The 12,896-nt window shown below is 43.5% G+C and overlaps 1 protein-coding gene across 11 annotated transcripts in view; it reads right to left on the bottom strand.

The window, feature by feature from the left end:
* Positions 1-2,921, bottom strand: part of Fip1l1 (factor interacting with PAPOLA and CPSF1) — a 65,029-nt gene extending 62,108 nt beyond the window's left edge. For 3 of the 11 annotated variants that reach the window (XM_028858918.2, XM_037209102.1, XM_037209106.1), the window contains exons 1-3: positions 2,615-2,917; positions 1,545-1,589; positions 1,418-1,457 (exon numbers count right to left, since the gene is read on the bottom strand). In XM_028858918.2, the coding sequence (XP_028714751.1) occupies positions 1,418-1,457; positions 1,545-1,589; positions 2,615-2,696 (167 nt within the window). In that variant the 5' untranslated portion in view covers positions 2,697-2,917. Of the gene's footprint in view, positions 1-1,417; positions 1,458-1,544; positions 1,590-2,614 lie in introns of all 11 variants that reach the window. The other 8 variants (XM_028858772.2, XM_037209105.1, XM_028858705.2 and 5 more) reach the window with 5 other exon arrangements.
* Positions 2,922-12,896: the final 9,975 nt, after the last annotated feature.

The raw sequence follows: 12,896 nt of genomic DNA, 5'->3' as shown, positions 1-12,896 counted from the left end.
AGGTGTATAGGTTTGTGCATGCACCTGAGCATGCCATCCATGTAGAGGCCCCAAACATCAGATATCTTCCCAACAGCTTTTCATCTTTCTCTCTTCTTTTGAGACGGTCTCTCATTGACCTGGAGTTCACCAACACAGAGTGGGTGGAGAATGAGTGCTGGAGATCCTGCTGTCTAAGTCTCTCCTGGGACGTTCATGTCCACATGCTTATGCTGCATGCATCTCAGGAACCGAGCCACTTCTCCAGCCCTTAATCACTGTTTACAACACTTCTCCCCGGGCTGGAGAGATGGCTCAGCAGTTAAGAGCACTGGCTGTTCTTCCAGAGGACCCGGGTTCAATTCCTAGCACCCACTCACAACTGTCTGTAACTCCAGTTCCAAGGTACCTGACACATTTATGCAGGCAAAACACCAATGCACATAAATTAAAAACAAAAACCACTCCTCCCTCATTATTTTACACAGTCATCTGATCAAAGTAAAGTCAATTTAGCCATGTACTTATATGCGAGTTATACTGTTTTCTGAGTAGATGTTTGGTTCCCTGGACACACTCTGTAAAATACAAGGTTTTGTATAATAACAAAAGAAATCAACTTCTTAAAAAGAAAAAAAAATCACCTATTGTGTCCATGGTATAGAAGTGAGCATGGTTCCCTTCCAAAAATTAGTTCCATTATGAATTTAAATAAATATAAAGAACTGAAATTACAGCCAAGCCAGGCATAGTGGCACATGCCTTTAATCCTAGCACTCAGGAGGCAGAGTCAGGCATATGTCTGTGGGTTCAAGGCCAGCCTTGCCTACAAAGGTATTTTCAGACCCATCAGGGCCACAGCAAGGGCTGTCTCAAAAAAAAAAAAAAAAAAAAAAAAAAAAAAAAAAGAAATTACACCAAACATAAATGATTAAAAATAATAATAAAAAATTATGAAAGCAACAATTTTCAGTTATTATTTAAAATCTTACAGTAAATTATTTTTTTCTCAGTAATTCAACAACACTCAGTCAGACATGGTGGCACATGTCTTTAGTCCCAGTGCTCAAGAGGCAGAGGCAGGCAGATCTCTGAGTTCGAGGCCAGCCTGGTCTACAAAATGAGTTCCCAAGGCAGCCAGGGCTACACAGACTACACTTGGGGGGGGGGGCACGACAACAAAAAACCAACTACATTATATACTCCACTACTAAGCTCAGCTAAGAGTATCAAGTTATCCAATGGTGAAAAGTTGGCAAACACTTAACTCCAAAAACTGTCTTTTATAAGCTACTAGAAACCAACACTGAATTGGTCTGGAAAGAGAGTCCTCCACACTTTGGTCAAAGATGTAATTAAGCCAAGGCCTATAACGAAACAGTTGACACCGTGCTAGAAACCCAATCTACATAAAACACCGACAGGAAAGTTCACCAACCTGGTATTTTCTTCTTCTGGCCTTTCAACTTCAGTCTCATCTACCAAATAAGATAAAATGAAGTAAATCAAGAAATCAAGCTTAAAGCAACAAGCATTATAAAAATCGGAAGGGAACGAGCACTAACCTAGATCCTTTGCCAAATCACTGTGCACATGCACGTCCCACGGGCCTACGAGCACAGCCACAGTTAGATCATTTTATAAACAAAATACATCCATTATGGGGGGCAAAAAATCAAGACAGTCACCGCTATACGAGCTTTTAAGAAGTACTGAGGATTTACACATCTTGGTTCGAGAAACCCCACACATTTCACATGTTAAGGGTGGTCAATACAAGTTTATCAAAGTTACATCACTCAAAGGCTGCCTAGATTCCAACGTGAACGTTTATAAAATATTCTAAAACAGTCAAGGATTTATGTTCTAGGTAAGGACAAAATACTTTCAAATCTGGTATAACAGACAAGGGGGAGTACGACTTAATTAAAGTTAAAAACCAGACATAAAACACATCCCCTAACAAAAACAAAGTACATGATGCATTAAATTTAGGCAAGCAGAAATCCCTGACACTGAAAACAAGCCTAAGGGGTGAGCCACGAGGTACAACTATGACATGAACTTTCTTTTTTTAAAGAAAAAAGATACACTTCACCTTAATATAGGAGACAATTCAGGGTTTTCTTTATGGACCAAAGTGTATTCCATCTGTCTCTCAATTAATATTTTTAAAGCACGTCTTTCAAACAAGGAGGTACCCTTGCAGGTGCATTCCATACAAACTGACCATCAAGAAACAAGACGTTAGTTTTATAGCATTAACTTTATTTAGCTGTAGTTACAGAATGACTGTTTCTGAAAGAAAGGGACGAGAAAGGGCACCCGACAACCACCGAGAGCAAGAGACACACCGAAGCAGCTCAGGATCGATAGAAAGGGCATGGACAGAGAGCGCAGGAGCGAGGAGGCCGGGATGGTGGGGAGGAGGGCGAAGCGGGACTGCCCGGCCTCCTTGGCCCGCGTCCACCGCGCGGTGAGCGGCTGCGGGTCCGGGCGAGGGCCAGGAGGTGCAGGCCGCGCTCGGCCTACCTGAGGCCGGCCAGCACTAGTACGAGAGAACCCGGACGCCCGGGCCTGCGACGCCGGGAGGAAGGCCAGAGAGAACCCGGGAGACAGACAGGAAGTTCCGTACCGCCATACAGCCACTCTTCCTCCTCATCCCCGCCGGTCCCGCTGCTCAGCTCCACCAGGCGCTCGACCTCGCCGGCCGACATGGCCGCCCCCACGCACAAGTTAAAGGAGGCGATCAACAGCCCCTTTTCAACTCCTTCCCCAGCCTCGCCGTCCCGGGTCGCGAGAAGGGGAGCGAACCCGCCGGTAAGCGGACGGAGAGAGCACGAGACTCAAACCCAAAGCCGGCCGCGGCGGAGGGAGCCACCATGGAGAGTCAGCCCCAGGCCCGCCTGCGCATGCGCAGCGGCACCCCAGCGGCGCGGCGTCTCTTGGAGGCTTCGCTTCCGCGGCGGCCGGCACCTGGGCCTCGTTGCGCGTGCGCAGCGCGATTGGCTCCTCCCACGCCCGGCCCCGCCCCGCCCGGCCCCGCCCCCGCCCCGCCCTCCATCCGCCCAAGATTCCAGCTTTGCCTTTCCCAGTGGCTTTTGCCCTGGCTCCTGGTGTTCTTTGAAGTTCCCTTCCCCCCACCCACCTTTCCAATCCTCAGTTTCCCTTTGTTCTTTTCTGCCCTTGACGCTTTCTCCCTCCACCGTTTGTTTATTTTTAAATCCTGAAGGCCATCATCCCTCACGGGTTTACTTGATACCAAGTCATACCTGTCTGTCGGTTTCTCATGTACTCACTCATTCGTCGAAATTTTGACAAGCAACGTAAGAAAAATTTAAATATATGAAAGAATGCGTTCTCTTTGGTGGCCTAGTGGCGCACACCTTTAATTCCAGCACTTGGTAGGCAGAGACAGGCAGACCTGCGTGAGTTCGAGCCCACCCTGCTCTACATAGTGAGTTACAGGATAGCCTGGCCTTTATAGAGAGATGTTAAGGCTGGATGGAGCATTTTATGTCAGCTTAACACAAGCTAGTCATCTGAGTGGAGGGAACTTCAACTGAGAAATGCTTCATAAGATCTTGCTGTTGGCCCAGGTGGTGGTGGCGCACGCCTTTAATCCCAGCACTCGGGAGGCAGAGCCAGGTGGATCTCTTTGAGTTCGAGGCCAGCCTGGTCTACAGAGTGAGATCCAGGAAAGTCGCAAAACTACACAGAGAGACCCTGTCTTGAAAAACCAAAAACAACAACAACAAAATCTTGCTGTAGACAAACCTGCAGGGCATTTTCTTAATTCATGATTGATGGGGAGGGCCCAGCTTTAGGCTCTATCAATATCCCGTCATTCCACATTACCTGAATAGATAAATCATGTGGGTTTTAATTGCTCTTAGCTTTGAACTCACTGTTGCCTACTATGCGCTGTTGCCCTGTCAGAAATTCTTGTATCGTTTTAACTTCTAAGTACAATCTCCTCTGTAAACTCTTTCCTGAATTCAACAAATATGTATGCAAGTCTACCCAAGTATTAGGAACTCTTCAAGGCTATATAGATTTGGCAGGAGGGCCAGGAGGTGCAGGCCGCACTCAGCCTAACTGAGGCCGGCCAGCACTAGTACGAGAGAACCCGGACGCCGGGGCCTGAGACGCCAGGAGGAAGGCCAGAGAGAACCCGGGAGACAGACAGGAAGTTCCGTACCGCCATACATACTCCTCCTCCTCCTCCTCTTCCTCTCATGTAGCCTGTATTCTCACAGAAGAGTAAAGCCTGAGACAAAGTAATACACCATGTTGATAAGGATTAAGAACAATAATAGCTGTAAGAAGCCCCAGAGCAAAGTGATTAAAAGGGAGGAGGTGTAATCCTATATCAAGTGGTACAGGAATGCCAGTAAGATGAGGTCAAAAAAGCAGACACCTGCAATGTGAGAGGCAGTAAGCCCTGTGGATTCCTGGGAAGGGACTACTTGACAAGGAGATTAGGAACATGCAAAGGCCCAGAGACAGAAGAGTTCTAGGCACGCAACTGCACTTAGAGTGAGGGGCAGAACGCAGATGAGCTGAGCAAGCGGATGAGATCAGCAGGATCCGGTGTGAGGGGAGTAGAGCTAATAACTCATTTAGACTGCATGGTGCTTCTAAGACATGTCCTTCACAACCTGCCTTCGTCTTGTTTACCTTTTATCTGAGACAATGGGGGTTCAGTCCCTCGATAGGCCCCTCCCAGGGTCTGGGAAGAATCTACAACCAGCTGATAATTAATCTTTGATGAAAAGAAATGAATCTATGTACACAATACTCCTTAGTCCATACACTTTATTATTCTGTCAGTTCTCTCTCTATAAGCTTCTATTCTGCTCTCATTTCTAGCTCCTTTCTGGCCTGATTTTTTTCTACACTTATCTGCAGTCCCCTCTAGGTTCTATCTTAATTCCTTCATCTTAGTTTTGCCCCTTCTAGGTTCTCATCCATCTTATTCTTTCCCATATCATCTCCTTTCGTATCTCCTTCTCTCTTACCTTGTTCTTCCTCATCTGGCTCTTTTACATCTTCCATTTTGTTCCTCTAGTACTTACTGTCTTCTAGCCCTTTAGCCTAGCTTTTCTCTGTCTCAGTTTGTTCCTCTCAAGTTCTTACCCATCTAGTTCTTCCTTTCTCTTTTCTTTCCTCCATCCCCCTGTGCCCAGGGAGTCCCGATATATATATATATATATATATATATATATATATATATATATATATATATATACACTTACAAGCAGTAATCCCTTGACAGTGCAAAACCAGGCTTCCAGGGTCAAACGGAGGGGTGATAAGAATCACATAGAGAGGCAGTAATTGTTAATTATCATTTGCAACCAAAAAGGGAAGTGACTAATGGGGAAATGAATTAACTAAAGGCTAAATTCAGGTAATATCTGAGAGATCTTATGTGCTCAACTGTAACCTTAAGTGTGATCTGTAGAGAATGTTAAGAATCTATAAGTTGCTAGGTCAATGGGAGAAAATAAAAGTTGTCTTTTTTCCTGTGACTCCTATCTGTCCAAGCTATCTGCCATTTTTCTGTAGGGTGTGGGAAGGTGTGCTCGGTCGCTAGGCAACCTGTGTACAGCTAGATGCCTCTGGTCATAGTTAAAAGAGAGATCTGGAACTAGAGGTAAGATTTGGGAAAGGAGGTAATTAAGCTTAATCGGCACATCTATGAGGCTTTCTCAAACAGGTAGTTTGGATGCTTAAGTCTGTTCTTAGAGAGTACAGAGGTTTTTCTGATAAGGTACTTTCCTCCAACTGGGGATGGACCTGGCCAGATGCTGCCAATGACGATAATTACAGGGAGGGTTGAACTGGGGTTCTGGCTGTGCATAGCTGTCAGTGTAGGTTATCTAAATATTTTTTTAGTAGAGGGGATATGGTTCCCAATAAATGATGAAAAAGCTACAGTAGCATACAAGAAACTCATAGCAGGAAATGGCTGATAATCAAAAGCCGAATATCACCAAGGCTCCTTGAACCTTAGCTTGTCCTCTGGAAGACCCGACTTCTTCCAGGTATTAGCTTTGTCATAATCAGCTGAAATCCTACTTTGTATTTGCGGCTTGCAGCAACCTTTCACTCCCATCTGTCACCTAGTGAGTTCACAATATCTGTTTTGGCCTTTGATAAAAGAACTAGAAAGAAGCTTTACTATCGGCTTGGGAGTACCATAGGCAGTCACTGTGGCTGTCTCTATTTTCATTGTTTTGGGCATCTATAATAAAATTCGGTGGTTTCATGAAAAAGTTGTCTTTTTGCAGAGCAGGCTGTTTTTCCTTCCAGTCTGGAGGGAGTTTGCCTTTCAGAGCATTGTTTAGACTAAACCAAAGAATTAATGAATGATGATGGGTTCATTAGAATTGCCTGTGTAGTGGAGGTAGCACTTGAGCTAAGCTTTGAAATGATTTCTACAACCAGAGAAGCCCATAAATCATTAATAACCACCCTTAAAGGCCTCTTCCTTCCTCCCTCCCAAACGGAATTCCTTGTATGGGTATGCTTAACCATATGGTCTTTATCTCTCCATTTGCCATGGGAAACTTCAAAGATAAGTAATTTGACTATTTATAGACTACCTCTCACTGCCTATATTATGACCTCATCATACAATATTACATCTATCCTGAGTATATTTGTTTGCCACTTCATTATTTATTGTGGTTTATTCTTAGCAACAATAATAATGATGATAATAAAACTAAACTGAGCTTGGTAGTATACACTTGTCCTCCCAGGTATTGTGGGGACTGAGGATGGAGGTTCACTTAGGCTCACAAGTTATTAGCATGGGCAGCATAGTAAGAGCCATCTCAAAGTAATGCCAGTAATAATGATATGTTTTCATATGATATAGACTCTTGAGGAGTACTGAAAAGAAGTGCATAATGATTAGACAATAAAGTATCATTAAGATGATGCCAAGAGGCCAGGGGTGGTGGCACATGCTTTAAACACAGCAATCGGAAGGCAAAGTTTCAGGACAGCCAGGGCTATGTAGAGAGAGACCCCCATCTCAAAACAAACAAATAAAAACAAAAAAACAAACAAGATGATGCCAAGAGGTAAAATCAAATTTAAAATGTCATGTTCAGTAGCTAGTATGCAGAAGTGCCATGTTCATAAAGGTATTTTAAAAGAATGTATTGCCTAGTCTCTATGTCATTGTTTGCTGCTAATATGATATGTCACTTTAATAAAATCTCAGTGTTCTTTAACTTACACATCAGTAGATCCATACATTAATCAATGTTTTTAATATGCACTTGTTGAAAGGATAGAAGATAAAATGGAAGTTTCAAACATGAAAACATTGGACTAGGTGCTGGGGAGATGGCTCAGCGGCTATAGTAATTGCCACGCAAGTGTGAAGACTAGAATTCAGATGCCCAGAACCAGACGTAAACGCTGGCTGAGCCTGTCAGCCCATCTGTAATTCTAGCCTCAGGTGGGGGGTCCCCAGAACAAGCTTGCTAGTAAGACTAGCCGTACAGTCAAGCTCTGGGTTCGATTGAGAGACCCTAAATCAATGAGAAAGATGGAAGAACAATGGAGGATGGTTCCCAACATCGACCTCAGGCCCCCACATGCATAAGTACACATATGCACATACACACAAACGCACCCACATACCCGAATATACACATGCATGATACACCTGCATGGAAAATGGATCGAGAAAACACTTGACTGGATAGAGGTCAGCTGGTGTGCTGTGCACTCAGCCTTTTCTCCTTTGGCATGCCAGAGGAACTGCCCCTGTGGAGAACTTTCCTTTTTAAGACACTGTTCTGAGGGATTAAGGCCCAGCTATGGTCCTACTTTCCGTATCTTAGCATCTTTTGACGTGAAGTTTCAGATTGCTACTTGTTTCTGGAACGTTGACTCATCTCCTATTCACTTCTCTGCTGCTGAGGGAAGTTCTTCTACCTTTGAATGATAAAAACAAACCATCCTTCTCTTTGTACTCTCCAGATCCTATCTCATAAGGTCACTGTATGGAAAACCCTCACTGCATCCTTTGCCTAGCTCTGACCACACCCATAGAGGATGTAGACATGCTTTTATAAGGAATGAGACCATTTCTGTAGAGAACTACACATTGTAGCCTAATAAAGTTAATGTGATAGTCTTAAACAGCTCAGTTTTTTTTTTTTTAAATCAGAAATCCATTTACCACACCATCACATCTGGAAGAAAGGATTTTTACACCTGCTTTTTTTCTGTTTACCTGGCAACTCTCTTGGATAGCTAATAGGTAATTTCAAACTCATGCCCAAAGTAGCACTAATACATTGTCCTTTCAAACTTGTTCTGTCCCTTCTCACATTTCCCCAGGTGGTGCACATCTTCCTGTTAGTAACCACATCTGAACAATTTTATCAGCACAAACCCCTCAAACCTCTGATTCCCCCTTTCCTCTCAACTATACCTCTCATGCCTATAAAAATCCACTGCCAACATGTTAGTACTTCCTATATAATGTACGGCAAATCTGCCCACCTTTCTATAGATCCACGGCCACACAGCAATTCAAGTCACACACAACATTTCAATGGCGATTTCTTACTGTAAATAGAAAGCTAAGCTTCCTTGCTCATGACCTACTAACTACATGTCCAGTGTGGACCACTCAGGATTTATACTACAGATATTTTAGAGTTTTAAAATATGTTGGCTCCCCATATTACCACTACTGACTGACTATTTGTAGCCCAAGCCCCCCACCCGCAATGTCTATGCTGAAACCTTAAATCTACTATGTAGTGGTATTCAGGGAATGGCCTTTAGGAAAGAATTAGGTCCTTCATAATGGAATGGAGATTTCTGTCCCCATAAGAAGAGATAGGAGAGCTAGCTGTGGAGTCTCAAAAGAATATTTGCCAGTTCTTTGACCCTCATAGGCCACCACAGGGCCTTGTGCTTACAGGTGCCTATGAAAATTCTCCTCTTCCTAGTTCTTACCACCCACCTTAACCACTCTACCCTGCTTCTTCACCTCCCCTTGTTCACAGATGACATCAGGGTCAAACATTGGATGAAGCCATCTCCTCCCTACCACTCAGCATCACAATGAATGACTTGCGTATCCTACACGTTTTATGTTCTTTGTTTATATTCTGAAATCTATTCAACCATCTTCACCATTTCCTCTACCCCAATGGTCCACATTCAAGGTTATTCCTCGGATTTTATTAAATTCTGCAGTTGCTCACCAGGGAATGTAGAGGCCCAGTACTTTCCTGGACTTTAACCTTGCAATTGTCCAACCTCTTCCTCATTCCTTTAGAACCTTATTTTCTTCAACATCATGGAGAGAGTTCCCATGGTTCTTACCGACCCCCCGACCCCCCATCTGCTATGCCACCTGTCTTGCCCGCCTGTCTTCTTGCATAGGTTCAAATCCAATAGATTCTCTGCAGATTTCTCTTTACTTCCCCCTTCTCTGGCACTGGTCACTGTAGCATGAACCTTAAAAGTTCTTATTAATAAAATCAAACCTGAGGCCAGTTATTGGGGTGAAATGCTGGAAGATCAGAGAGACAGAACAAGCCACAGCTAACCTCACCTGGCCAATTCCTCAGGTGATCCTGTTTCCTCAGACTGGATGCCTCTCAGCTGAACTATGCTGTTCAAAGTCTAAAAGCTTAACCAGCCAAAATGCTTAACCAGCCAAAATGCTTAACCAGTCAAAATGCTTAACCAGCCAAAATGCTTAACCAGCCAAATGCTTCTAGTTTCTGGTTCTCATGCCTTATATACCTTTCTGCTTTCTACCACCACTCCCTGGGATTAAAGGCTCGCTTTCTGGGATTAAAGGCGTGAGTCACCATGCTTGGCTGTATCCTTGAACACATGGATTTCTGCCTCTGAAATGCTAGGAATAAAGGCGTGTGCAACCACTGCCTATCCTAAGTATCTAGTAACTTTTCTGTTCTCTGACCCCAGATAAGTTTATTAGGGTACACAATATTTTGGGGAACACAATACCACCACAGGTCACTGTTGGCCACTCTGTTCTTGAAACATACTTCCTGTGTGACTTCACACACTGGCTCCTCTTCTGCATCCTTCCCCCAAGGTTGCTCAGAACTTTCTCCAGCACATACTTATCTTTCACATTCTCCATACTCCCTTAAAGCAGCCTCAGTACCCTTATACTAATGATTCCCAAATTACCAGAGTTCTCTCCTACAAGATAGAATCTTATATTCAACACCCTGGTAGTCATTTCTAACGGGATGTCGCTAAGTATTTCTACAACAATATACATCTTCATCCATTAGATGGCTACTTGAAAGAGAATATATAAAATATTCAAAAGGATGTAGAAAAACTGGAACCCCTGTGCATTGCCAGTGGGAATATAAATGTTGCACCTACTGTGAAGAACACAAGTTCCTCAGAAAACCTAAAAATCTTTACTATGTAATTCAGCAGTTTCAATCAAAAGGATGGAAAGCAAAATCTCTAAGATACCTGTGCACCTATATCTAGAGTAGTCTTATTCATAAAGGCCCCAAAGTGGCAAAGTGCAAATGTCTATTGATGAATGAAGTAATGGACATAATGTGCTCTATGCATACCACCAAATATTATTCAGCATTTAGAATGAAAAAATAAAAACAAACACTGGGGCTGGAGAGATGTCTCAGTGACTTATAACTTTTGACCTTACAGCAGACTTGAGTTCAGGTCTTAGCATCCTCATTTGGTGACTCGCAATCCTCTATAATTCCAGCTCAAGGGGATTCAAAGCCTCTGGCTCTGAGGGCAGACACACACACACACACACACACACACACACACACACACACACACGCGCGCGCGCGCGCGCGCGCGCGCACACACGCACACACGCACACACGCACACACGCACACCTGCACACATGAACACAGTGGCATGTGTCACAACTGGATGGACATGAGGACATTATGTTAAGTGACATAAGTCAATCACAATCAAGCAGACAGTGTATGAACCCACTTGTATGACCTACAGTCACCAGCTCAAAGAGAAGAGAATTAAAGTAGAGGCTGCAGGAGGGTGTGGGGGCGTGAGAGGCAGGGTCGGGGGTCGGGGAGGATGGGAATTGTTTAAAGGGCATGGTTTTGAAAGTATTTTGATTTTGCAAAATAAAAATTCCAGAGATTGGTTGTACAACAGCATGAATGGTTTTTAATAGTACAGAACTGTACATTTTAAAATGATTAAGGATGGTGTACTGGCTGGTTTTGCGTGTCCACTTGACACAAACTAGAATCATCTGAGAGGAAGGAGCGAGCCCCAGTTGAAGAAATGCTTCCAGGAGTTCCAGCTGTAGGGCATTTTCTCGATTAGTGATCAATAGGGGAGGGTCCAGCCCACGATGAGAGGTGCCATCCCTGGGCTGGTGGCCCTGGATTCTATAAGAAAGCAGGCTGAGCAAGCCAGGGGAAGCAAGGCACTAAGTAGCTTCCCTCCGCAGCCTCTGCATCAGCCCCTGCTTCCAGGATCCTGCCCTGTTTGAGTTCCTGTCCTGACTTCCTTCAGTGGTGAACAGCAACATGGAAGTGTAAATTGAATAAACCCTTTCCTCCCCCACTTCCTTTATGGTCACAGTGTTTCCTTGCAGCAATAGAAACCCTAACTAAAGCAGGAGGACATGGAGGTACACACCTTCAATCCCAGTACTAGTGAGACAGAGGCAGGCAGATCTCTATGAGTTTGCAGCCAGCCTGTTCTACATGGTGAGTGCCAGGACAGCCAGAGAGCTACATAATTAGATAATGTCTACACGTGCGCGCGCGCGAGCGCACACCCCCCCCCCCCACAATAAATAAATAAATAAATAAATAAATAGATAGATAGCTAGATAGATAATGTGATTTAAATAGTTAATTATCTTATGCATACTTCCACAATTAAATAAAAACAGGTCCCAAACAGAGCTCAGTATATTTATTCCTCAATCTTATTCTCTTTCAGTTTGCTAAGTCTCAGTAGTTGTAAAATGAACCAAAAAGCCTTTTGATTGTGTGTGTGTGTGTGTGTGTGTGTGTGTGTGTGTGTGTGTGTAAAAACATTTCAAATTAGTTTTCCACATAATGATCTGGAACCCTTTTTCAAAAAACCCACAGAAACAAGTTAGTCTTACTCCTAAAACCCCATTAAAAATTTACACTACTTAGAACAGAAAGTAAAGACTTGTCCTAGTCTTGTTGGGTTTTCTTTTTCTAGTTTCTAATTTCTTGTTCATGTTTCTTCTGAGAACTTCTCTTTATACATCTCAGCTATGATAAATAAGGTTGGGGGATTCCAGTCCTCTAGTGTACATCCTAGTGATAAATATATTAAGAAAAACAGCTATGTTAGAACTTTAGCTCAATGATGTGACAAGCACTTTTAGTAAATGATTCAACTGAGTGCTACATGTCAGTCAATTCTGACAAAAGATTAGTAGAGGTGATGAGTTGGGAAATACCATCAGCTGAAAGGTAGAATTGGAATTTGCTTTGAGAGAGCAAGACTTACTAGGTGTAAATTTTTGTACGTAAGGTGGTGGTTTCAACTGGACATTGGATCTTTGAAGCTTAGCATGCATAAATGGTGGGAAAGCATTATAGTTGTCCAGATGAGTGATAACACTGGCTGGGGGAGGGGGAAGTAGCAAGGATGAATAATTAGAAAGTAGAAGTTTTGAAGGAGATTAAGATTTACATGTAGGAGAAAAGATTGAGAAAGGAGAAAAAATTTGATTTTGTGTGTGTGTGTGTGTGTGTGTGTGTGTGGTATTGGGGGTGTGAATTGTGCACTTCTCATAGTGAGCATGTGGAGATCAGAGGAGGACAACTTTCCCTGAGTCCTTTCGTAAAGGGGCCTAGGAGTCAGTACAGAATACAGC

The sequence above is a fragment of the Peromyscus leucopus genome, chromosome 10 (genome assembly GCF_004664715.2).
Source record: "Peromyscus leucopus breed LL Stock chromosome 10, UCI_PerLeu_2.1, whole genome shotgun sequence".
In the NCBI taxonomy this organism is placed as follows: Eukaryota; Metazoa; Chordata; class Mammalia; order Rodentia; family Cricetidae; genus Peromyscus; species Peromyscus leucopus.
Note: the sequence above shows the minus strand (reverse complement) of the source record. Positions and strands in the feature narration are given on the sequence as shown.